Below are 26,935 nucleotides of genomic sequence, written 5' to 3' on the forward strand. Positions count from 1 at the left end.
GCCAGCTCTCTGTCCACACTAAATCTGCCTGGCCAGCTTTTAGTGTGGAGCAACAATACGGATAAAGAATAGAAAGAAGATACATAACTTACATGTCACTAGGAACTCATGAACCAAAAATAAATTCTATTTCTATGTTATATTTACACAATTAGAAAACTCTAAAAATGAGATGGTGAAGTCATAAAAACTCTGTTTAAGCCCTACTGATGTAAGCGATCTCTGTGATTGTCATTCTCATTCCCATGGATATTTAGAGCCAAATGTGGCTAATAAATAGAATAAACTGTGTACGCACAAAATTTAGATTAGAATACAGCATCACTGTCTGAGCCAATGAGAGGCGTTCCCACCCAGTCATTCCCAGACAACCTTTCTGTTTGGGAATATGGCTAGAAGTTACTGGACCCAGTGCCGAGGCAGAGTTGGAGCTGACACGAAGTTCCTACACACATGTATTTTGCATAAATAAATGAAATAACAAGACATAAAAATGACTCAGATCCGGCAACTGTGAGGCAAGCCCACACGAGTCGAGACAGATGACTTTTGTTCATGTAGTTTCCATACCAGTTTCACATTAGTCAGTGATAAAAATACCATTTATATCCAGTGCTTGTAACACTTACGAAACAGCATCTGTGAGTGTGTGTAGTTTTTGTTTGTTTGTTTTTTCTCTCTCTCTTTTTTTTTTTTTAAAGCAAATCAAGTTTCAATCCTAAAGAACAGTCCTTTGTTCTCCACCAGCCCAGAATATTATTTTGGCATGGTCATAAAAACAAACAAAATTAACTACTATGCTAAATGTTTGCCTTTGTGCAAAATTAATTACATACAATACAATGCTAGCCATATAACACTCTACCTATACGGCACAATTTAAAAAACAAAAACAAAAAACAAAACAAACTTACCAGTAAGAGCAGAAGCCAAAGAGAAAGGAAGAAGCATGAGGAGGAATTGAGGAGAGACAGAGAGTCCAAGAAATCAGTAAGACATAATAAATACTCATTTTGTTTTTGAAAAGTGACCTCCTCCTCATATTAAATCAATGTACAATAACAAAGTTCCATTCCCCAATCAATATTAAGAACAAAACATTCCTATCAGTACCTTAAACAGCCTATGGAGAGCACTCACAGCAAATGACAGGGCTGCTCATCTCTTGGCTAGACCTATTTATTGCTAGTAGGCATGGCCTGGAGCACTCTTTAAATAAATATGAAGTTTTACTATTTTCTTCCAAGTGACAAAATGGCTCAAAAAAATCTGATGGAGCTGTTATTTGTCCTGACGCTCAGATTCTGGGCTGTCCTGTCCACTGACTCACTCCCAAGGAAGGGCTCTGGGTAAGGTTCCTGTAAGCAACCAGGCCTAGGTGCAGGAAGGTCAAAGTTACAACACAGTAAAACCACCTGCAGTGAGGAGATGGGACAGGAAACCTGTGCCTCCCAGCCCAGCAGCATGTCTCTGGAGCAGATCACCTCATCTACAAGCAGCCTCTCAGACATGAGGTCTGCCAGCAGAGCAGGTGGACCACCCCAGCAGCCGTCTGTCTGTCCTACTGGCTATCAGCTCTCTCATGCTTGCCCTTCCCCGTGGTTTCCTTTTGCCCTTGTCTTTGTGTTGAGGCCTCTAACATCCTGGAAATTTTGCACAGCTCTCCATGGATGTGCCAGTCAGGACCAGCTTCCTCAGTAAAAGTGACAGCAGGCCAGCTCCACTGTAGACCCCTGTGGCCTATGGCCCTTGGGCTTCAGAGTGGCTGTGAGAGGCTCCTTGACTGGTGGTGACCGCTGCTGACCTTCACTGCTGCGTGGAACTCAGGTTCTACTGTTCACTGAAAACTGAATGAAGGAGGAACTCCAGGCAAAGACCAGAGCTCGCAGTGACTCACAGGGGCATACATGTTTACATGTAAGACACCTTTGACCCAGATAGACACTCATCTTTAAAAACAACAACATATGCATTTACTAGCATCAATTCAGAAATGTTTCCAGGGGCTCTGGGGACATGAGATTGCTATGTACATCTTTTGTATCCAGCAGGAAGAATAGGTGAAAGGGCAAGGAGGGCAAACAAAAAAGAAAAATTATTAAATTAATGCCACCAATAATTTTTAAAATAAATAGTAAGTGGACCCTTGACATTCTGGAATGAATAAATTATTTAAGAGAACAATGTGTTAAGATTGAATGTCAGGGTGAAAGGCAGGGGAGAATGGATGTAGTGAAAGGCGGTCTCAGGCAGGGAGACCACCGTGTCGTGTCTGGTGTGGAGACTGCTCTGACGCGTGTCGTCCCACGCCACACACTGATGGCACGTCAAGAGGCAAACACAATTGGGTTCATGCACTGTGGCAGCCTTGCTCATTCCTTACAATATCTTGTCTCCAGATTCCTGAGTACTTCACCATTTTCTGGGAAAAAAAAAGTGTGGTTTGCTATTTTATTTTAAGATGCCAAAGATTGTCTAAGACTTTGCAGTGTCTCCGGTAAGACTTTCAAAATAGTTAAGATTCAAAAGTTATGAAAAAAGTTTGGCACATTCAAAGTTGAATTCTACACATGGAAAAAAAATGGAATTCCGAGGCCTTTTGAACATGTTCTATATGCAGCGCACACACCGTGGACTTGTCCGGTCTCACAATACGAAATCCTCAGTTGTTCTCTAAAGTAATTCAGAATAAAAACACATTCACAACCTGTAGCCGGCACAGCATACCTGAGTGAGAATGTTTAACCCCATCTAAAACAGTAACTTAAACCCTTTGTCAACATCCCAAAGAAAAATAGTAAGACAGAAATGTAAGACTTGAAAGACGGCGATGGGCGGAGATAAGTTTCCAAGTCCCCGTGTCTCATATTTAATACGTCTTCACCTAAATAAACAACAACAGTAACGGTAACGACAAAAACTCAAGTTTATGAAAACTCAGGAAAACTTAATCTGTCTCACACGTTACGAAGCGATTAAGACCACTCTGCTGATGTATGGTGGAGCCACAAATGCATGCGGGCTCTTTAAGAACTTTGTTGTTGTTGGGGAAAGGGGGTGAAATGTCAGAGTGTTCTAATTCAGCAAACAAAAGCTCCTCAGTTGGCACTGACAGGCTCTGGGGCCTCGTTTTCGCTGCTATAGTCTGATTTGGGATCATCTTCGTAGTCGTCATAGGCTTCCATTTCATCCTCTCCATTAATCATGTCGTTCCCAGCCAGGCTTGCGCCGTCCATCTTCATACCATACGTGCTCTGGATGACAGGGAGGCTGGGCTCGGGGCTGGCAGAGGTGCTAGAGCAGTCAGATGTCATCTGAGGTGATGGTGTGGTCGTTGCCATAGTAATAGCACCAGGATACACAACACCTGTTCCTGTGGTGATGGGAATCTGAGGCTGTTGCCTGTATAGATTCAGAGACAAAATGAAAAAGGGGGAATTCTTTATAGGTTCTCACACGAGATCAGGGCTTCCTAACCCACATTCCCCAAACCAGGCCCTCTGTAGCATGTCAGGGGCCAGAAGTGACAACAACCTTCCTTGGAAGAATCCATGGGCTGTCCTGATGCTGTGGCTGGTGGTTAAATAATACAACGCAGCAATCTGCTGACAGCTTCCCAACATAAAGGCAGAACTTTCAACTTGGCAAATTTCACTAAGCTCAGATCACACTTGGCATTGGGTCAGGCACAAATGCTGAGGTTAAGACCACAACAGTCCATGTGAGACCGTTTTAAAAGAGACCAGAGTGTTTTTTAAAAAAAAAAAATAGTCAAGAGGCACGGGCATATTGTAATGATACTCTTAAGAGGGTTGGTGTCATCTTCAACTTAGTTTGAGAACTACAGATGAAAGAGAAAAATGGGAAAGGACCTGGCAAGTCACAAATAGTCAGACTTGGCAGATTTCCTTCCTTCTCTGTTCTAATGTGTACTTGCTGGAGCTGGAATTGCCAGGCCAGGATCCTTCCAGAAGAGTCATCTCAGATGCCACTGCTCCTGAGGCAGAGGATGGAGCCGGGGCGGGAGGACGCGGTAATAAAGAGCAGTGAACTTTGCACCCTAATAATAAGATGCGCCAGGCATGCCGCTCCCGCTACATCCCAGAAGAGGCCAAGTCACACCAGATCACTCACAGATCACACACAGGGCTTCATAGCGTGTCCCCAGCTCAAACAAGCCAGCAGATCTTGTGAAGGTCGTGCTCTCCTGTGCAGGAAGAGCTGCCACTGTGTGCCTCCTTTCACCCTGCCCACAAGAATTAAACTTCCACCAAGCTCAGACACTATCTCTGAGGTGACATTTTCAACTATGTAAAATTTATCAAATGAGTCTCAGTGAATTTGGGCAGCAGATTATAGTCAACATACACCTCAAGTATTATTGTTATAGCTCTTGCTAAGCTGTGGTATTCATATGTTTGTAAAAATGGGGTCAAGGTGTTCTGGAAGGCCCTCCTACCTGCTGGAACCAAGGCTTTTAGTCACCTGTCATCCGAGCAAACGGCCTTCTCATCGGCCTTCTGCATCCACCCCACTCTCAGGAAACAAATGCATATGTATGGATGCAGCTTTGGTGCCAGCTGCTCAGGGACACCCCAGGATGGTGTCATTTCCTTGCAGTGGCCTCCACTCTCTTTTTGTAGGAGAAAGGCCAAGACGCCTGGAGATGTGTGCTTACACTGCCTTTAGGGACCTTCAGCCACCACAGGGTGTCCCCTAATTCTTTAACCCTTTACTAATATAACGTATGTTGTGTGGTTATAACATATACCTAGATAGATAGATAAACTGACAGACAGACAGATAGCTATAACTTCATTCAACAAACATAACCACCCCTTGAATATTTACTGCTCCTGAGAAGACATAAGTTGACAACTCAGCAGCACCTATCTGAGCTGGCACTGACCCTGGACTTGACATTAATCCGGTTCCTATGATTTCTATGTTGAATCTGATCTCCTGAAGAAAGCAAGTGACAGGAGAAACTCTTGTATCTGTAAATGCACCTACAAAATCCTGCTCCCTCTCAAATTCTAAAAACCTATGCTTCTTGATTCTTTAATTTGGGATACATTTGCACAAATTTAATTTCATGCTAATATTCACAGGGGATACTGTATTACATTTATTTTGGATAATTATAATAGAATTATTTTTGCCTTAAATTGCAAGTGTAGCTAGAACACTCGCCTACAATATTGGCCCATTTTACAGATTTCCCAGTGTTACAGCTATTCTAAACTTTTTAGACCAACACAAACTATCAAATGGTATATTTTCTTTAAATACAGAAAACATGTGCTTTTCACAAGAACAGGTGGTTGCTTTTTGAAATTAAATTAAAATATCTGTGTTGTGTGTGTGTGTGTGTGTGTGTGTGTGTGTGTTATTTTTATGTCTTAAATAAATATAAGTTGAGCCCAAAGTCTGGTTCTTGGTTCTGTAGAGCCCTCTCCTAACCTAAGTTTCTTTGCACTCCTGGGATTCTTCCATGGTTCACTGCTATGCTCCTCCCCTGGCCTCTGCTCCACCTCCCACCTCTCTAAAAGTTGCCTTACTAGAGGTCTGGAGATGGGGTCACTCCCGCCCTGCTCTGACAGGCAGGCACCCAGATGAACTTGGGCAGAGAAAATGCAGTTCCCTGCTTCTGCTCCTTACCTTCACAATGTGAGTTATGTACTAGTCTCTGGTGGTGTCCTGACAGCAGCATAGGCACCTTCTCCCAGCCCACACCTCTCTCTCCTAGACAGCCCTTGAATACTTTCAACACTCATCAAATACCTGACTTCTCTCTCTGAGATGATGGTCTGACTTTCCATTGCATGTGGCAATGAGACACAGCAAGAAGAGACGTTCTGCATGCTCCCACCATCACACTGCCTCACTGGTGTTTCTGAGCCCAACCCTCTGCTTGCACTGTGCATGTTTAGTGAATTCCGAATCTGACACAGAGACTTCTTGTTTGTCCACTGAACCTATTTTCCATGGCTTCCTACCTCTCCCCTCCTCTAGCTAGGCTCTACTTACTCTGATGTTCTGAAAGAACTCAAGAACGCTGTCTCTCAGTTCCTCCTTAGTCCCATCTCAATTTCTCCTGACACTGTACTGAGACAACTCAGGAGGAGAACACCAATAATCTCCAAAATACTAAATCCAAAGTCAGCTTGATCCAAAATCCAATACTGTGGCATTAAATAGTGTCTGTGTGCTGATAATGCCAAAGTTTGTATCTCTAAGCAAGTACCTTCCTCCTAAACTCTTTCTCTCTCTCGGTCTGTCTGTCTGTCTGTCTGTCTCTCTCTCTCTCTCTCTCTCACACACACACACTCACACACTCTCACACACACACACTCACACTTGCGTGTGCTTTTATTTGGATGCTAAAGGCTATCTCAGTCTTACAAGTGTAAAACCAAACTTCTAGTCATTCTCTGGGTTTCCAGCCTTCAGTGGCCATTCAGATCTTGGCTAACAAATACTTCCCATCTTTCCAGTTCCTCAAGCCAATTCTTAATAAGAGTCCTTTCAAGTACTGCAGCTAATCCATTAGCAAACCATGTACGGTCTCCATGAGGAAAATGTCTAGAATCTATCTACTTCTTGGCACCTCAACTCCTACACACCTGGTCAAACCACCATCAATTCAAGCATGATTTATCCTAGGAGCTCAGCTTCTTTCTAACAGGCTGCTCCTCCTCAGGCAAGTTTCAACACAGTGACTAGAGTGATCCTGTCAAAGCCCAGCATCTTTTTTTGCTTTGTTTTTAATTCTTCAAAGCCTTTCCTCTGTGCCCAGAGTAAAATTCAGCTTCACAATGGCCTATAAGGTCTTTCACAGTTTGGCTCTCTGTCATCTCTCTGACATCTACAATTCTTCCCACCGATTCCCTCTGCTCTGCTCCCGTCTTCTTGAGTGAGCAGGCATAGTTATATCTGGAGACCTGGAGGGCTGTGTCTCCTCTGCCCACTTGCTGCACAACTTGCTTCCTCACCTGCTCAGTTCTCACTCCCTCAGGAAAATATTGGGGCTACCCTAACCACTGCACCAGCCTCCAAAACACTCTGCCGCTGTCCCTTCCTGTTTTATTGTTCTCTGAAGGTGCTTGTATCTATTTCATACTTATTCATTCATTGATTGATTGAATGTAACTTCATAAGGACAGGATTCTTCATTAATATAGCTCCAGAGTCCAGGAAATGCCTGACACAGAGAACAGTAAATACATAGAGTTAGTGAGTCTCTGATGCTGTTCTGTTGAATACATTGAGTTAGTGGATGAGGGGACAGACCAGTGAATGGGAGGGAAAAAATGGAAAAATGTAAGTAGTATCTCAGACGAGAAAAGAAATGAGAAGTCTGAGAAGGAGCCGGATGGTGGTGGCATATACCTTTAATCCCAGCACTAGGGAGGCAGAGGCAGGAAGATCTAGATAAACATTTCATCATTCCATACTGTAAACACCACCCATACTGTGGCTGGTGTACAAACTACTGTCAGCCAACCCAGTGTGGTAGTTTGAATGTAATTGGCTCCCATAATCTCTTAGGCAGAGGTACTATTTGGAGGGGTGGCTTTGTTGGAATGGGTATGGCCTTGTTGGAGGAAGTGTGACACTGTTGGGGGAGGGCTTTGAGGATTTCTATGCTCAGGATACTGCCCAGTATCACAAATGACTTCCTGTTGCCTGCAAGATGTATCTCAGTTTTTTCTCCAGTACCACATCTGCCTGCATGCTGTCATGCTCCCCACCATGATGGTAAAGTATCAGCAAACCCCCTCAATTAAATGTTTTCCTTATAAGAGTTGCTGTGGTCATGATGTCACTTCACAGCAATAGTAACTCTAAGACAGAAGTTGGTACTAGGGGCTGGAGTATTGTTGTGATAGGTTGGACCATGTGTTTGTTTAGAGTAATAATGAACTTTGATACTTAAAAAGCAGTGGAATGCTTTAAGCACCACTTAATGGGCCATACTAAGAGGAGCATGGGAAACAGAGGTACTAAGAGTTATTTGAACTGTCAGGGGCTCATTCAAGAGGTTTCAGGGAAGAATCTTAGTATGTTGCCTAGAGATCATTTTTGTAATGTTTTGGTGAAGAAAGTGGCTGTCTTTTGCCCGTGTTCAAAGACTCTGCTAAAGTGAAGAGTTTTGAATTAATTCCATCAGCAGAGGAAATCTCAAAACAGCCTCGTATAGACTCTGTCTTGTGGTTACTAGTGTCCATGCTTATGAAGATTTATAATGAAAAGGAAAAAGCTAAGCAGGGAAAATTACAAAATGTAAATTTTTAGGATCCCACGTGGCTAAATTTCCAATTTGTAAAAAGGAACTAGAGAAAAACTTAGAGCTGTGTGGTGGGACACACCTTCAATCTCAGCACTAGGAAGGCAGAGGCTGACAGATCTCTAAGTCTGAAGGCAGCCTGGTCAGCAAGTTTCAGCACAGCCACGGCAGTGAAAGACAGAAAGCTGGTGAAGACATAACTGAACAAAGGGACCATGTTCCAGTCCCAGGAAGTAGCAGAATTTGGCAGATTCAGCCATGTGGTTCTGGGATTAGAGTTAAGGGCAGAAGAAAGAAGTTATAGAATAAAGTCTGCCGAGGCCAGGCATGTGTCAGGGCCGTCCCTGAATGGAGGCCAGGCATGTGTCAGGGGTGTCCCTAATGGAGGCCTAGTAAAGAAGCAATTGCATGAAGCTGTAAAGTTGAAGCCTGGACTGTCATGGAGACCCCAAGATGCTGGAGATGCCAGAGTCAAGGGACACCTGCCAAGGAGAGCTGCTAACAGGGATGGAACCAACCCACGAGAAAGAAGAGTGTTGCCGTCAACAAAGCTGAATGGAATTGAAGATCTGAAGAGCATTTCAACATCAGACATGGAGATGCAGAGTTTGGAGTTTGCTCAGCTGGCTTTCGGTCTTGCTTTGGTCCAGTATTTCCTCACTATGGTCCCTTTCCTGAGTTTTGGAATGGTAATGTATATCTTGCGCCATCATTTGTTGGAAGTATGTGATCTGTTTTTTTTTTTTTTGTTTATTTTGATTTTACAATTAGGAGATTGCATGAGTCTCAGGAAAGACTTTGGACTTTGAAACAAATTTGAGACTGTTATTGACTATGTGGCTTCTGAAATTTTGTATTACAATATTGTTACAAGTTTATGGAAGCCAGGGAATGGAATATGGTAGCTTGGATGTAATTGGTCCTCATAATCTCATAGGGAGTGGCACTACTAGGAGGTGTGGCTTTGTTGGAGGAAGTGTGTTGTTGTGGGGGCAGGTTTCGAGGTTTCCTATACTCGGGATACTGCCTAGTGTCACAGTTGACTTCCTGTTGCCCACAAAATGTAGGACTCGCAGCTACTCCAACACCACATCTGCCCGTATGCCGCCTTTTTCCCTGCCACGATGATAATGGACGGAACTTCTGAAACTGTAAGCTGCCCCCTCAATGAAATGTTTTCCTTAGAATAGTTGCCATGGTCACGGTGTTTCTTCAAAGCAATAGTAACCCTAACTAAGACACGCAGTCATGCATGTATCTGGCTTCTTTAGCCATGCACTGCTCTGAAAACTCTTGTCTATAGGAACAATGCCTGTGCTTTGGTGATTTAGTACAGAACTGGGCATCTTGCTGGTTTCTAACAGGCTCTTAGCAATTGACTGGTTAATCAATAAACAAACTGAAACAATCAGCATCAATCAGATTCCTGATTGTCCATCAGGAATCACTTTCCTAGAGAGCACTTTTCCTTCCTTTACAGATCAATTTCAAAGTTGAGATTCAAACACTGCAGATTTCACAGACATGAGTAGTTGGCAGGCCTTGGGCTCTACAAATAATCAATGTGTGCATCAAAATAGAAGCTGAAGATGTCTTGGAAGTATTTGCATGCAGCGACAGGAACAGAGTTGGCCAAGACCAGAGTAGTACCTGGGCTGGGTAGAGATCAGCACTGAGACATGGCTTTTAAATCACAAGAGGAGTTCTGGAACAGTCTAGCTTTGCCAAATATAAAAGGATTAGATGTTTATACTGGCAAAGCCCTATGACTGCTTACACTTAGACCTTGTCAAGGTCTGTAAGTGAAGGCAACAGGGCTCGGCTCATGAGAATGTGATCTGAGCATGACTCTGTGGCTGATGCTGTAGGAAGGGGTAGGAATATGAGCAGTCTTATTGCATTATCTGCTGGTAGTTCTAAGCTGGTTCCTTACCAGACAGTGCAGACAACAATGTCTTACAGGTGTCACTTGACTCCCTTAGATTTACGATCAAAATGGTAGATTCCCAGATCACTTAGTGCACAATTATCTAGGAAAACAATACTTCTAATATAGTATGAAATAAATATCTGACACATAGATTTTTTTTCTAAAATAACATGTCTCCATTCTACACCGTGTTTTTGGCATTTTCCATTTGCCAAGCCCTTCCATCTTCCAAGGGACTCGTGTTATTGGTGCCATAGTCACCCTTACTCTACATCTAGAAAACTGGCAGGCAAAGAGCTTAAGGAAATGTCCTAAGGGCAAGTGGGGGCTTCTGAGGAACAAAGATCCATACATGCTAGTATAATGATGAAAACACAGTCCAGCATCGGAGCCGGTATCGGAGCCGGTATCGGAGCTGGCACAGGTTAGCTGGAGTCAATGCCTTCACTACTATCCTACATGGGCTCTAATTGTGAGGTTCATACAATGTAAAGGCAAACCTGCATGAAACCCATATCAGCCTGACTTACATCTCAACAACGCACCTTACTATGTGCCTTGGACAAGCGGTTTCATGTCTACCAACACACTGCCTGTCAGTCCTCAAGGAGTGATGGTGTCTATTTAATACATTTGATATGTTTTCAATAACCTATATTCTTCACTCAGCAAAGCACATATTCTTCACTCAGCAAAGCACATAGCATACTACGAGTACTCAATACTCTTCCAGCACTGCTGCTAACAATGACATCCCACTTGGATACGCTGCAAATCTGTCTAATTTCCTACTAGTTCAGGGGTAAATCACTAAACATGTTCCAAATAAAAGGCAGTTTTAGCAATGATTTCTGAGAAAAATATAACATTGATGCCACATAGGCTTCAGTGACTATCAAATATGTATTCATAGAATGATCACAAAATCCTGATACTTAATCTGCCATTTGAAGGAGTTAAATCCCATGTAAGAGGAAACTAACTCTTTATATATTATTGACCGAACTTCTTTGTAACAGCTAAGCTTTCTGACTCAGCAGTGACTGTTGTGTAGTCACTGAAATGCTCAGAAATGTCAAGTAATGTGTGTGCTATGACTGGCTTGAGAAGGATGCATTGCTTTTCAAAATCAGCTAGAAAAATCTATCTTGCCCCATCAAGACGTCAATAGTAATCTTTGAGTTTTTGTTTGTTTTGCTTTCTGCTTCTCTGGTTGTAACCTTAGAGCTAATGAAGATCACTTTCCAAAGCTGATCCTATCTATCATATATATCAGCATCCTATCTATCAGATTTAATGCTTTTTTTACCATTTTTTTAATTTACCAATCTATCAGATTTAACTATTTAAAAGAAAACAAAAGTCTGTAATAAGCAAGGATAACACCTAGCTTTGTGTAGCAGATATCCCTGGAACTGGGGAGAGGGAAGCAGGTAGCATTGGGAATTAAGAATGAGCCTGGTGGTGGTGGTACCCTCCTTTAGTCCCAGCACTCAGACAGCCAGGGCTACACAAAGAAACCCTCTTTTAAAAAACAAAACAAACAAACAAAACCCACACAAACAAAACAGAAAACCAGGACGGATGCTCTGGCCATTGCCTGCCCTCTCGCCTCACTGTTCACTCCAGAGACTGAAGTTACCCGTCTTCCACATGTCCTCCTGCCCTGTCAGGAGCAGCTCAGCCCCTGCAGCTCACCTCAGCACACCCCGCAGTCATGTGCTGCACTGATTTCAGGGTCCACAAGCACTTTGCAAACTGCATGGCTATGCTCATGTCTGCTCCAGAAGAGCTTATGAAGCACCTTGTGAGGAAATATGGTAAGGAGGGCTTCTTTGCTGTTGGGATGACAGAGGTGAAGACCTGGAGTTGAGCTTTCATGTCTCTTCACCTTTGGGAACCATGGGGACTCTCTTCCTGGATCTTATTTAAAGGATTATGGATTGTGTGACTTGGGTATAGAAAACACCTAGTGCAGTGTGGGCACCCAGTACACCGTAGATGTCACTAAGTCATCTGAGGGTCAGGGAGTTACTGATATATTATGTCTCAAAGAAATCACCAGTCTGCACCAGTATGTACTAGTATTTGGATACAGACCTATTTTAATTTATTCTGTAGCAAAACTAACTAAGTTAAATACCATTGCTACAACTCGTCTGTTTAAATAAGTGTCAGGAGACAAACAGTACTTCTGATAACTTTTCAGACTGTGGTCAAAGGGACCCACCGAGTATCACTCAACACACAGGGGCATAAGAAGGCCAGGAATCACAAAAGCTCTCAAATTTAAACTTTTCAAAAGATAAATACAGTCTCAGGGATGCAGTACCAGGTTAAACACACAAGATGTTTATCATGCAGTCTTAAATCCATATTGTGTTAAAATGACTAGCCTACTGAAAGGGCGCTGTGAACCTGTATTTTTCACAAACCGTCTCATTACCATGTGAATGGTCCAATTACATTGCATTGTACATTTTGTGTTAAAAGCATTATTTCAAAAGGCACAAACACTCATAGCAGAGAAGTATTTGATAAGCCCATTTCTGTAACATCTTCATTTATTAACATGTTAGAATCTTCAATTAATAAGGTGGGACAATTCCCTTTATCCCTGAAAAGGTCTCTTTGCAGGAGTCTAGAGAAACTCACTGGTGAACTAGGGTGCTAGATAGTTTTGCTGGGGTAGTGGATACATAGTAAGTCAAACTGCAGATCCTGGCTTTGCAGCTACTGTCCTGAGTACTGTCTTCTGGAAGTTCTGCCTTCTTGAATAGTCTCAATGGTGACACAGGACGCCTGCTGTCGTCCCTCCCATTTCACATGGGAGGAAATGGAAACTGGGTAAAGGTAAGGGCCCTATCCAAGTAGTTGGCAGGGTCAGCAGTTACTGCCCAGTCATCAAACCTCAATGCCCCAGTTCTCCCTAAGACCCCGGCACAGCACACGTAGAAGACTTTTAGTAACTTCCCAATTGTGCTCTGTTCATTATTTGAATTTATTTCACCCTTTTAAACATGTGCTTCTAAGACCAGCATGTTCCATTGGGGTTTCCCTTGGAGCGTCCTTAAACATAAAGAGCATCTCACCTCCCCTGGAAGGTCTCCCTCTTTGCTCCTTTAAGTAGAACTCTCTTAGTTGGCCAGGGCACCGCTTCCCTTTCTCCTTCACATGTCCAGCTAATGTGGCTTCCTTTCTGTTTCCTCGGCTCCTCTCTCTCATCTCTCTCCTAGGATTCTCCCTCTGCCTGCAGCCACAGCCTCTGTCTCCAGAGTGCCTCCCCCACACCCATAGGCTGCTAAGGTCTGTGTGCTGGAATCTCCAGGCATCTGCCCACTTATCCTGACTACTGTGGTCAGGAGGGGCCGCTTTTGAATGCAGACAGCCCGTCAGCCAAGTCGAAATTTATACCAGAAATCTATTACCTAATTTTTAAACAAAATGACATGAAATCAGACTTGAAGATATCAAAAACATGCCCAGTTTCTGATTTAAGCAAGAAAATCCACATTGTTACTGCTTCCACCACAGAATAATTTACTGCAACAGGAGTTCTGGATACGATGCCAAAAATGAGGTCTTCTAACCAATGTCAAGGCCAATTATCTTGTGGTAGATCCCACAACAAAAGCAGACCATTGTGACTACAGTCAGAAGCACCACCAGAGAAGCCGGGAAGCTGTGGGGAGTTCTAAGAGGCAGTTTTTACTTTTTCTCTCTGTGTGTCTATCTAAATAAACTACCAGGGACTCTGTGTGTGGGCACTGGCTATATCGGGTGAGCATGGAAGACATGCGATCAGCAGGTTTGCGCAGAGTGGGGGCAGGAGACAAGCTGTAGGCTTGTGACAGGGCAGAGTCCCATAGCCATGACCTCCACAGGTCACAATTCTCCCTTCACTAACCTTTTCCCAAATACACACGCCAGGAGCATCCTATAGTTCTTTCCTGGGAAGGGGAGGGTGAGTCTCCACTCAGGACTACGTACCCAACAGTGAAGAACTGTCTCATCTCCTGCCTCCGGGAGCGCATCAGTTGCTTATACTCTCCAATCCGGAGCTTCTTGCCATCCACGATGCACGTGCGTTTAGGCCGGGGTTTGTACTTGTAATTTGGGTACTTCTCTAGGTGGATCTTGCTTAGCCGGGCCTGTTCTTCATAGTAAGGTTGCTTCTCCTGGTTGGACATGGATTTCCAGCGAGATCCTAAACATGAAATTAGCCTTAAATATATAAGCAGTCATGGTGATGGCGACATGTTCCAGATCTAAATGACTGGTCATTTCTCCCATTACTTCACTGCCTTTGCTCAGGAGCTCCTGTTACTACCCACGGCTGAGCCTCCCAACTGTTCTTTAAACTACAGAGCCAAAAAAACAAGAGCAAAGTCTACAATGTATTTATCGCATTTTTTCTCTCAATATTTTATGACTGGTGATATTATGTTTTTCGTGTACATTTACATGGGTGTTTGGGTGTGTCAGAGGACATCTTCGGGAAATTAGTTCTCTCCTTCCACTTTTATATTGACTCTGAGGATTGAACTTAGGTTACCTCACCAGGCTTATGAGACAAGTATCTTTGCCTTCTGAGCCAGCCCTATTGTGCAACTGTAAAATGGCTTTGCTGCCATAGCCAAGAGCTTCCCTGATTAGCTGTCTTTCAGCTTCCACCTCTCTCTCCTCTGCCCTCTTCTCTCTCTCCCCAAGGGTTAACAGCACAAACCTTCAAGGCATGCTTCTGAGATTGACAGAATTCTTCTCAGAAACTTGAATCTGCCCCACACTCCAAGCCTCTTTAGGCACATGCTAGCATTCTTACATATATAGATACCTCCCCTGTGCACTGTCACCTCTAGGGTGACACACCTCTACTTAAAAGATTGTAGCTATAGAAGGGGAAGTGCAGTTGAAGTCATATGCACCATTCTCAAATTCTATAAATGATCACTCAAAGATGAACTAATAAAAGCACAGAGTTTTTAAAGTATGGTTTATACAGGAAGAAGGAAAAGTATTCCCTTCTCTAATATTGTTTACAAAGAGTTATCTAAACACTTGACAGAGAAGGGATGTGTTTTTTCACATGTATTGAATTGCATTTTTGTGTCTGGTGGATAAAGTGGTCACAGCTGTGCAGATTGGATGTTAGCAGTTCTTCAGTGGCGATTCTTCACACATAAACAAATGGCGAAGTTGTACAAATAGTCTCAGTAGCCAGCAATACCCTGGTTTGCTCTCACAGCATCCCTGTCCTTTCCTGATGATTGCATGAAATTGTGCAGACCCAGTGGCTGTGCCAATCAGCTTGTTATGCTGGCTGCCAGCAACGTAGGACCCCAGGTTAGGATTTCTGGCACCCTTGAAATGTGAAATGTTCGTGCATAACAGTTTACATTTTAATGAATATACTTTTCATGTTCCTCATCATGTTTTCACAGGATGCATATCAATAATAGAGATTCTTCAAGGCTGCCAAGATGGAAACAGAGGGCGTCTGTGCCCATCTGAAAGCTTACAAATGCTGCTACCAAAAAGGCAAGAAACAAACATGGAGTTATCAGCAGCTGCGAGGCTGGAGTAACACGGATTTCTTTTATGTTTTTGAATTTAGTATATATATATATATATATATACACATATATATACACACACATATATATATTCTACCCATTAGGAACATTTTAGCTTGTATTTAAATTAAAAAGAATATCACTCCTCTGCCTATCTATGAAACCCTAAAATTGAAGTTTCTCTAAATGGAAGTGATATTTAGCATTTGTTTTAGAATTCAAAAGTACCAAACAAAAAGGAAAAAGCCCGTGTTTCCATGTTCTACCTCTATTTGGTCCAAAGTATGTTTTAAATTTTCTTAGAGGCTCTTGCTTCGAAATGTCTCAGAATCAAGTTAAATCATTTATTTTGTGACAAAACACGTGTATTTGTGTATGCCCAGATCACTGGTATTTACTCAGGTTAAATATTTATTGCTCTTGAACAAAACATTTAAAGAATTAAAGCCACAGTTTAAGCCTGGTGCTTTCCAGCATCTTACGCAGCTCCTTCGGGCTCTGTTCTACAGTGGCGGCTTAAACAGAACAGGGCCGTCTGTGTTTCTTCTCTCTAAAGAGGAAACATGTTGAGTGTAATGCTGCATGTTGAATAAAATATGTTCAATATGTTGAGCACAACAGCTCCAAACTGTGTAATCTATGCTAGCAGGCTTACCCTGATGGTCTAAGGCTTGAGTTTAAGCTGGGAACGTGCAGGACCGTGCTGGAGAAGTAGGGCTCTGCCCTGAGGCTGCAGCTCAGCACATGGCTATAATGTGAACTAGGCATGCAGTGTCAGATTAAATCTAGCTTTAGTTTACAAGCTGTCACGTTATCATTAGAGACGTGTTCTGCACCCATGAATTTCACACCATTTGGGAGGCACCCCTTGTACTTGGTTAATTCTGCCAGTGACCATGTGAACCTGGGAGAACTCACCAAGTGGAACCACTACCTGTAAGGTCTGTCTGTCCTTCTGAGTCTTGTGATCTCACTCAATAGTTGCTAAATTTACAAGGTGAGCACACCACTCTAAGAAGTTCAGCTCTAAATTAAAGCGCTTAGCCAGGCTTACCCTAGTGATAATTCTGTCCGAGAAGAAAGTTTGCAGGCCTTGTCTTAGCAGATGCAACAACCCTTCACCTAAACTGTGGTGCGGTGGCACTGAGGCTGCTGTGGGCACTTGCCTTAATTTCATTTGCCCTAGCAAACGGTTTCTCTTAGGAGGTCACTTCCGCCCGGTTTCCACCCTGGCACCACCCCGCCCTCCTTGTAGGCCGTAGCACTCGCCTAAGATTTTGCTAATGTTGGAGTTATGCATGTCAGGGAAAGCCTGAAGAATTTTCCTCCTTTCGTCTTTCGCCCAAACCATGAACGCATTCATTGGTCGCTTGATGTGAGGCTCGCTGCTGGCACGGCCGCGGGCATCCCTGTAGACACGTGCTTCAGCCACAGTGGCGCCTCCTGTTGGCCAACAATAATACTGCTGTAGTTTAGCTGAAGAGCCATTCATTGCTTTGCTTCCTGTGATGTTAGGGTAGGAAGAACAAGATGAGGAAAGCATTATTATGAGGGCATACCACACTTTTGTGCCTGGCTCCACTGCTGTCCCCAGCCCCGCCCGGTTCTAAGAGGTCTTTCAGAAACAGACAGTTTCAAACCATGTTTTCACAAGCCCTGCTGACACAGTGCCAGAGACAGGAAGCTGAGCTGATCTCACATGTTGTTCTCTACATCGGTTGTAGGTGGTAAGGAAATACGATTGGTGGGCTACCCTGATATAAAGCTTGCCTTCAAAAGCCAACTCTTACCAATCATTTCTAAAAATCTGCGACTTCAAACTATGTGTGTCCCCAAATGTGCCCCTGAGGCCTTCTACTCCTCCAAGCTAGATGCACTATCTTTCAAGTCGTATTCAATTGTTGCTGCTTCAGGAATGAATTAATTCAATCAAATGCACTCATTGAGCAATCACTTATGAGGGAAGCTTTATGCACTGTGGATAGGAAGGTGGATAAAGCCTTCGAGAAGCTCACAGTCAGGAAGGCAGACAGTTATGACTGGCTATGTGGAAAATAAGGCAAGACTGGAATAAGCAGGGCACCTCCCATGTCCTGGGAGGCATGACATCAGCTGATGGGAGGGGACGAAAGGCAACCAGGAAGGGCATTCAGGTTACAAGAGCAGCCATGACAGTGAAGATCTCCATTCAGGATGCGCTGGCCCCTCTGGCCGCCAGGCTCACGCCCTGAAGTAATTATTGCTTATGTGACTGTTTCCTTCTGACAGTTCCACTCCATCCCTGGAACATGCAATCCCTAAAGTCAGAAATTCTCATACTCTCATACTTGTATATCGGTAATTCCCAAACAACATAGTAAATACTAAGTAAAAGGTAACTGGTCTTTAATTCATAAGCAAAAATAGTAGACTATTAAATACCTGATATGTTTCTGCTGATAAAAAGGATTTCTTTATTGTTTACGAAAACTTGACACTTTCTGAAGACCTAACTTATTAGCACACTGGAGAGACAACTCCTCCAGGACAGGGTGGGGGCGGAGGCTTGACTTGCAGCTGGAGTCCTGGAATCTGGTGATTTTTCTGGCACACAAAATTCTAATTCCTAATGTGTGTTAGATGAATGACTGAATGAGGCTCTGGCTTCTTCATACACCCCACGAGTGTGACACACTGATGTGTGCTTTGCCTTGTCTTAACTACTGCTATCTCTATGTAGATTGAGAACTTCTATGGTGAAATGTGGAGTAGGTACAGTTGATAGCTTCAGTCAGTGTTCCTACTATACAAACTAGAAATCCTGTACCCCCCTTCCCAAATTCAGTATGAATTAAAACCAACACCTCCATTTTCTAGAACAATCCATTCAGTGCAAGCACTGGGATTTTACAGGAGCAACACACCCCATCAATCTCTGGTCCTTCTGTCCTATTTCCAGATACCTTGCTTAAGGAGCAATTTGTTTGTGTCAAAGCCAGTAATAAATTAGAACATTAAGGGGTGCTATTATTTGGAAAATATGGTCATCATTTACTACAGACAAAAGATAGGATAAAAGAATGGAATTTGGCTAATATTGTGGATTTTTCCCTCAAAATGAAGGAGGGCAGTGAGGCCACTTTCTGAAGATCATGAAAAAAATAACACACATTTTATAAAGAGCCCTTTCTCAAGCGCGCTAGACAGAATGATGCGTTACTCAGAAAGGCTCAGGTCCCAGGATGCATAACTAATATGCTACCTTTTTGCCACCATACCCACAGTACATTAATTTCATTTAAAATGCACTGACCATACAGGATAAATTGATTTCACTTTCCGTGGGGTTGACAGCCATGTTTATTGTGCAGTGCAAGGCAGTGTAGCTTCCAGCTGACAATATCCATCAACATGGGGCGATATGCTGACTGCTGGGCCAGATGAAGGCATGCATTACTGTGGACGCGGAACACTCATTCAGATACGACAGTGTCTTCTCCTGAAGATCACTGCGATGATTTACGACACCCTTGGTGCCATTACTTTACAACTGACATGGATGCAGCAATTTATATACTGGCATGTGTACACATAAAAGGAGACAGGTTTGTGGAGAATGTCAGATGTGAAAGCAGTTCAGTATTATTCTAAGTTAACTGTTATGCCACAGGTGATTAACACTCAGGACCTAATTTTACTGCAGGATTTTCCTCTTCTAGAAAAACCCAAGAGCCAGCTTCTCACTTCTTTTTTTGCAATGGTATTTCATGGTGAATGAGATGTTTTACCCTCCCAAAGATTGGCAGAAATCATGGTGGGACTTTAGAACTTAGTCCAGAGACCATATACCCCATATCACACTACTGATACTGATATTAATTCTTCTAGATTTGTGCCCAGTTCTCTCTCTTCTGTTTTTCTTCTTCTTTCCAGCCCCACTTCTCTTTTTCCCCTCTCCTAAGGCTGCTACACTGCCTTAGCTTATTCTTCTTTTAGGAGCTCCACTGGTATTCTGCGTCTTGTAAGCCACATAGATCAGCTTCTCCCTCCACCAAAGTCTTTTGCCTTTCCCAGAATGCACCACTTTTACCATGAGTCCCAGAGAAGAACTTTAGAGCTCCAAGGATAAATCAAGACTGAAAAAATCTGAGCCCAGTGCATACTCCTATAAAACGCAAAGTAAGAAGAAGACAGGCAGTACTTGCAGATGCTGGTCTGTGTCACCCTCCCTGCCCCTTCTCTTCTCTCTTTTTCTTGTCACCTCTTTTCTCTTCCAGAAGGAATGAACTGAAAGATGAAGGGTTATCTTAAACTGGGAGTCCTGTTAGGAAGAACCAAGATTTTGGAAGAAGAGACTTATCCTAGAAGAGCAAAGCTTAAAATCATGAACTGGACCTGATATCTGACCAGCTGTTACTGCACTGTGACTTTTAATATTGTTCAGATCTGCTGTGCCCAGGCCCCGCTGCAAACCCCAGATAGACATAGGTGTTTGCCTGGCTTCCTTCCTCATCCTCCACTTCCTTCTCCTCTTCGTGCTCATATCCTTTCTCTCCTGACTTCCAAATCTCCTAAGGTAACCCACGAACATAGATGATGTCTGAGATGTCACTCTCCTTAACTACTGCTGATACCCTAGAAAGAGGATGTCCTTTCCCAGACCTTACAATACTTTGATTTGTGTTCAGGTTCATAGAGGAAACAGTGATAAACTACAGATGCTTCGCAGAGACGTGCTGAGGGCATCTTGGATTGTCATGTTTTTGTAGTGGCTGCACCTCACACAGCTTCTATGAAGCTGTCTAGAGCTCCCTATGCAGAAAGATGCTTTCCAGCAAAGACTTCCTGGGCCAACCCTTTTGATAGGAAATGTCTCTTGTGTCACTTTCTTTTTTTACTGAAAGATGACAGCTCTTCTATCACTTGAACTTTAGGTCGAGATTTGGAAAAAATGGGGAGAGAATTTCACAAAAATGTGAGAGGTGGGCGGAGTCTTAGAAAGTGTACTAAACTTCCGTAAAATCTTCCTTAGAATGCAAGAGGATTGGGTACTGTTGTAGCCCTAAAAATAAACACATGCACTCTACATGCATGTATAAATTCAGAGATTAAAATGGAAATTACATTTTAAAAGCCCTTTTTAAAGATAGAAAATGTTTTACAGAAAACTATACATTATTTTCAAAAGATATCCCATCAATCTATATATTAGAAACCCCATATTGACCTGTTTTAAGTAACTTCTAAATTATATATATCAAGTATGCCGTGGCCTATTCATTTTTTGAAGATATCATTAAGTACATAAAGAAAAGTGATCCCTGATGATCACTCAGTGTTGCATGAGGGACTTCTACCAGTGGAGAAAAGATTTGTGAAGTCAAGAGGCTCCCACTGAAAGTGGCTGGAAGGAGTGTAGACTCACAGCTCACAGCGATGTATCCCATCCCAGGACCACAGCTTCCCTGCTGACTTTGAGTCTTTACTGGGCCAGCATCAGCAGCCCAAAGGACAGCAACTGAAGGCCAGGACAGCAGCACCTCCCGGGAGGCTGAAGATCCTGTCTGCTGGGACCTCCTGCTCTGTACAGTATCCCTGCACCAAGGGGCCTGTGTTGGTTAACTCAGCCTTCATCTCCAGAGAAGGCTGTGCAAGTACAAAATTTCAGGTAAACAAAGGAATCTGCAGGGAGAGGATGGAAGCTGCCAAGACAAAGATTTCCTTAGGAAGCTGTGAAGTGAGTGATTTAGAGAGGACAGAAAGCTGAGTTTTTCCAGGTGGGTTGTTAACAAGGCCCAGTTCACCATCACAGCCTGTGGCAATGGTCCTGAACCAACCTTACAAAGGGGCCTTCCTGGGTAAATCCCAGCAGCTGTCTGGGGGAGTGAGTATTCAGTGTGGGGTTTGTATATACAAAGTTTTCTCTAGGAAGACATTCTGGATATTTCTATACTGTGCTTGGTAATCACCCACACACGAATTCAGTAAATTCTCACAACAAATTCTTAGTGTACGGGAAGCTCTAGGATATGCCTTCCCAGAGCTAACTAGCACAGGCACTAGTTTGAATAGGGGAAGGGCACCAGTTTAAAAGCTAGACATCAGTGCTAACAAAAGTGATCTCAGAGCACTGTGAAAGGGCATCCTTGGGGTGCACGGAGGTCATAATGACAGACCTGAGAGATAAAGCACAGCTTGAACCCTTCAGGAAGGGCAGGATTCGGTGAGCATGGTGTCAAAGTGCCCCAGGGAATCAGTATGAATAAAGACACATACTTGCATCTGGAGCACAGAAAGACGCTGGCATTGGCTGGGGTTTCTGGAAAAGGGAGGGACACACTAACAGATGAAACTAGAAAAATAAACAGCACTGGATTGCTAAGCACCTTGAATACCAACCTCAGAAGCCTCTAAGGTATTTAAGCTGAGGAGAGCAAATGTATTCTAGAGGAGATCAAAGCAGAAGCTAAATGAGCGAATCCCACCAAACTGTCTCAGTGATTAACTGAGAGCACATGAGGAAGAGAGAAGGACGGTGCCTAAATACTTTCTGAAGGCTTTTAGAACTTACATTTTGTCAGACCGAATGAAAAAGACTGGCGTGAAGCAAATCTACCCTGGCATCTAGTAGTAGCAGATAGCTTTCATCTGACCAAACCTGAAGGAGATAAACACTCGAAACTCGGCAGCAATCTGAAGACACCAGAGGGCTATCAAAACCCAGCAGAAACTGTGGAGGACTTTATCCCAGAAGGAAGGGAATTTCATGTAATGAAATCCTGTTTTTGCAGATTTTCCACATGGAGATACTTCCCAGTGTGCATGCACAGAATGGCTAGATGCAAACAGAAACCCTGTCAGTGCTGTTGATGGTGTAAGAACAGGCTGTGGCTTCTGGTTCTGAACCCTGAATTCCACAGGTAAAGGTAAAGGGCGAGAGCTCTCAGGTTTTTAACATATGAATGGTAAAGAGATTAACTGTGGGACAACAATAGCACAGTGGTTCAGGAAACTAAAGTGACAAAAATTTAACTGTAAGAACACACCCTCCGAGACACCATTCCAAATACAGGTGCAGAGCAGAGGGAGGCTCTCAGCACAGGGGAGGCAGGCATGAAGAAGCAACACGGAAGCAGGGAGAATGTTTTTAAAATGCAGATTATATGATTTAAGCCCATCACATAGTCAGGCTAGAAAAAACGAGTCAAATAACTAAATTTTAATTTAGAGGTTTTTCCAGAATGAAAACCAATGGGATACAAGAGAGACACAATAAAAATAATTTTTTAAACATGAAGACTTAGTAATTTGAAAAACAATCAATAAAATTGGCATACCTATTTCAGACTAATCAACAGACAGAGAGGAAAAAAAAACATCAATATTTACATTGAAAGAGGGAATTTCACTATGGGTCCTAGTCACATTAAAAAGACAATAAAGGGATATTATCAATGATCAAATTTTTATCAACCTGTCAATTTAGGTGAAATGAACAAATTGCCTGAAATTTGTTACTAAAATTCATTCAGTAAGTAGAAAGCATGAATTCTCTGAGAGCTCAGGAAGGTATTTTAACTTATACGCTAGAAACCTCCCTGAAAAATCTAATCCTTTTTTCCTAGTGACATGATTCACAGGGAAATTCCATCATGTGAGAGAATGATGAGCATCAGCATCCCCAACGCAAGGACAGAGAAAGAAGAAGCACTTGACATTCAACAGGGCAACTCAGGAATGTAAGATTAGTTGAAAACTTAAAACTCAGACAATAACCTCCCTTGTACCCAAACAAAGAGGAGAACATGAGCAACACAGATTAAAACCCTGGCGCTGATGAAATCTAATGTTCTCTCTCAGGACAAAGGGACTCAAGAAGGTGGAACAGCAGAGAATTTTGTCATTCTGTTCAATGCATTTAAGAAGCCTACAGCTCACACCACACTTAACCATTATTAGTCAACAGGCAACAGAAACACACAGAAGAGCAGATGCCACTATCTGTTCAAAACAATTGTCTGCAAAGAAAATTCTAAGGCATCTACAAAGATGGTTACTAGAATAAGTGAGTTTTTCAGTATTGTGACATCAAATAACACAGAAATCAATTGTATTTCTGTGCACAGGCAGTAAACAATAAAAATCATTTTAAAAAAATTGAACTAGACATGGTGACACCCATCTTTAATCCCAGAATTTAGGAGACAAAGAAAAGTGGATCTCTGTGATTTTGAGGCTAACCTGGTCTACACAGTGAGTGACAGGCTAACTAGGGCTACACAATGAGACCCTGTCTCAAAAACAATTTACATACATAATAATACCTGACAGAAAAAAAACTAAATTCAACCAAAAAATGTTCAAGAAATCTATATGGAAAACAAAGTGCTTGGACAATCAGAGGGCTTAAATAAATCAAGAATGCACCATGTTCATGAAGCAGAAAAATTAACATAATTAATTTATCAGTACTTCCCAAATTTACTTATTCCTCAAAGAGTTTCTTATAAATATTGACACATGATTTCAAAACTCATATGAAAAGGAAAGCAGGGAGAAGAGCAAGGCAGACTTGAGGCAAGCCGGAAGACTTAAGAGACTTATTGGAAAGAGGCCATGGCAGCCACCATGAGAACTGACAGTCTTTCAACAGCTAGCACTAAGAAAGGGAATAAATACAGTGAAAAGAGTGATCTCTGACCTCTGACCTCTCACCTCATACTCAACAATTCATTTGAGATGAGTTATGACTTAAAATCAAAAGTAAAATTATAACACTCTACACAAAATAAAGAGCGATATTGCAGAGTGACTTTGAGTTAAGAGTCTTTCGATGGCATATACAGCTCCAAGTTTGCAAGAAAAAGAACAAATTAAACTGCATCAAAATAAAAGCTCCACTCATCAAGAGCCATCGTTGACTGTGGGGACAGGTACTGGTGACTGTCATCCTAGCACTCTACTAGTTGAGGAACAAGGGTCATCAGGAGTGCCAGGCCTGCTTGGCCACAAAACGTGTCCCATGTCAGTCTGGGCAACAGAGTGAGACCCTGTTTCTGAAGACAAAAAAATAAACAAACAGTATACAAATGTTACAAATGTAAAGAACAGGTTGGGGGAAATTATTCAACTCATTCATCTGGTAAGACTTTTAGTCTAGAATATACATATAACAGCTACATAACAACAAAATCAGAGTACCCATCTCTCTGCTTCCTGACTGCAGACAGTGACCAGCCAGCCACCTACACTCCTCCTGCCACACCTTCCCCACCTTCAACTCTACCCGCCGACCATGAGCCAAGATCAATCATTCATCCCTTAGAAACAAATAAATAAAAGTAAACATCTCATTTTAAAAAGGGCAGAAGAAAAACAGTTTATAAAAGAAGTTATAGCCAATGGAGGCAGGGAGAGCTATTCTGTATAATTAATCATCAGGAAAATGCAAATTAAAACCACAATGAGATCTCACTCCACATTTGCTACAATGGCTTAGAAATGAAATGTCGGCAAGCATAGGGACAAGCAGCACAAGTGTGAGACAGAAAATGACTTCCTGGCAGGCTGTCCCCCAATACAACAGCTTCACTCCCAAGTGCCTCTCCAAAATGAAGGAAAAATTCTGGCCAGAAATATCGTAAAGTACTAGACAAAATTTGAAATAATTGGAAAATAAGTAAAGTATATATACAATAGAACACTGCCGCAAGAAAAATGTTTTAAATACATTTAGTAAAAATGAAAATAATAAAAGTATAAAATGAAAAGCCAACCAACTTACAAAATGTTTTTTTTTTTTTTCCTGAAGATTTTTCCTAGGAACATTGAGAAATGTGTGATATTTTTAGGTCATGTTTAACTCAAAGATAGTCCTGTTAACCAAAACAACATCATTAAGAAGGGTCAAAAAGTTATCATTGGTTGCTTACGAGTAAATGGAGGTGGGACCAGCATCAGGTGGCACCATAGGACAGTGCACAATTGCATCATTTCAGACTGTTTCATTGTCACCAAAATGATGGCTTCTCTCCCCAAGTTACTCTTTTGAGTTACCTGCTGCACATGCTAGCCTCTTATGTGGTTAGTAGGGGCATGTGGATGGGAAGGGAATTCTGGAAAGGGACATGGAATATTAGAAAGAGAAGTTAGAAGCCATGTTCAATTGACTCACCATGCTCATCCTACAAAATCCAAATCGCTGTGGTAGAGATAGCTCACTATTGTTGACAGTTGTCTGTCTCCAATCAGGAGAGCCCTTTGCTAACTTCTGTTCCAGCTTACCACCAGAATGGTAACTTACTTTCATTACAAGAATGCTTATTGAAATTAAAATTTGATTTCCTCTTGTTCAAAATGAAACAACGTAAAAATGGGGAAAGGAGTTGGCTTTCCTAGTGGCTAACTTAGTAGGAAACATTCTGTGGCTGAGAAAGCCTTCATCGCAAGGGAAGCAATTGCTCATCATGTTTGAGAAACAGACTGCCAGGCCTGCAGGGCATGGCTTGTTCCTCTGTCTTAGAGATCATCAGATAGGTGTGTTCGTTTGTTTATTTTGCAGTGCTGGAGACCAACCCAGTGCCTTGCACATGCGAGCTAGGCAAGTGCCACACTGCTGAGCTACAGGGCCAAGCCCTAGCTGGGCAGATTAGTGACACCGGCCTGCTGTAGGAGATCTGACTTGAGGAAGACAGTAGATAGATGATTGTTTCTTCGGAACTAGAGACTGGTGAAAAACTGAGAACCAACAATGCAGAAGCGAAAGATGGGATGTCTGTGGTCCTTTGCCGAAGGACCAGTTCTTCATCTGCCAATGGGGCATACCATAGGTATGTTTCCATCCCAGGATTCTACAACTCCACTATGACAAGTACCCTACATTACTGCAACTACAGAACTTGTCTATACTAAGAAACTTAATAGATAAACAATAAAGGTGGACAGATAGATAGTCACATGCAGTATACAAACAAAGCAAAAGCCTCCTTGAATACAGGAACAGTTAATCAGTTGCCATTCTAAAATGATCCTTTGGGAAGCAACTCAGCGTTTAGATAGACGAAGCCAGAAGTCACATTCCAGAAGAGCACACCAGGTGCAATTGTGCACAAAACAATACTCACAGAGTGTTCTCACCAAACACATAATCTCAGTCCTCCTCAC

The 26,935-nt window shown here is 42.5% G+C and overlaps 1 protein-coding gene across 6 annotated transcripts in view; it reads right to left on the reverse strand.

Annotated features, from left to right (window-relative positions):
• Positions 1 to 676: 676 nt before the first annotated feature.
• Sox6 (SRY-box 6) overlaps positions 677 to 26,935 on the reverse strand; it is a 556,070-nt gene continuing 529,811 nt past the window's right edge. For all 6 annotated transcript variants that reach the window (XM_026781359.1, XM_026781360.1, XM_013347706.2 and 3 more), the window contains 3 exons: positions 17,063 to 17,296; positions 14,211 to 14,427; positions 677 to 3,402 (listed from right to left, as the gene is read on the reverse strand). In XM_026781359.1, coding sequence (XP_026637160.1) covers positions 3,099 to 3,402; positions 14,211 to 14,427; positions 17,063 to 17,296 — 755 coding nt within the window. In that variant the 3' untranslated portion in view covers positions 677 to 3,098. The remainder of the gene's footprint in view (positions 3,403 to 14,210; positions 14,428 to 17,062; positions 17,297 to 26,935) is intronic.

Source organism: Microtus ochrogaster, chromosome 8 (genome assembly GCF_000317375.1).
Source record: "Microtus ochrogaster isolate Prairie Vole_2 chromosome 8, MicOch1.0, whole genome shotgun sequence".
Classification (NCBI taxonomy): Eukaryota; Metazoa; Chordata; class Mammalia; order Rodentia; family Cricetidae; genus Microtus; species Microtus ochrogaster.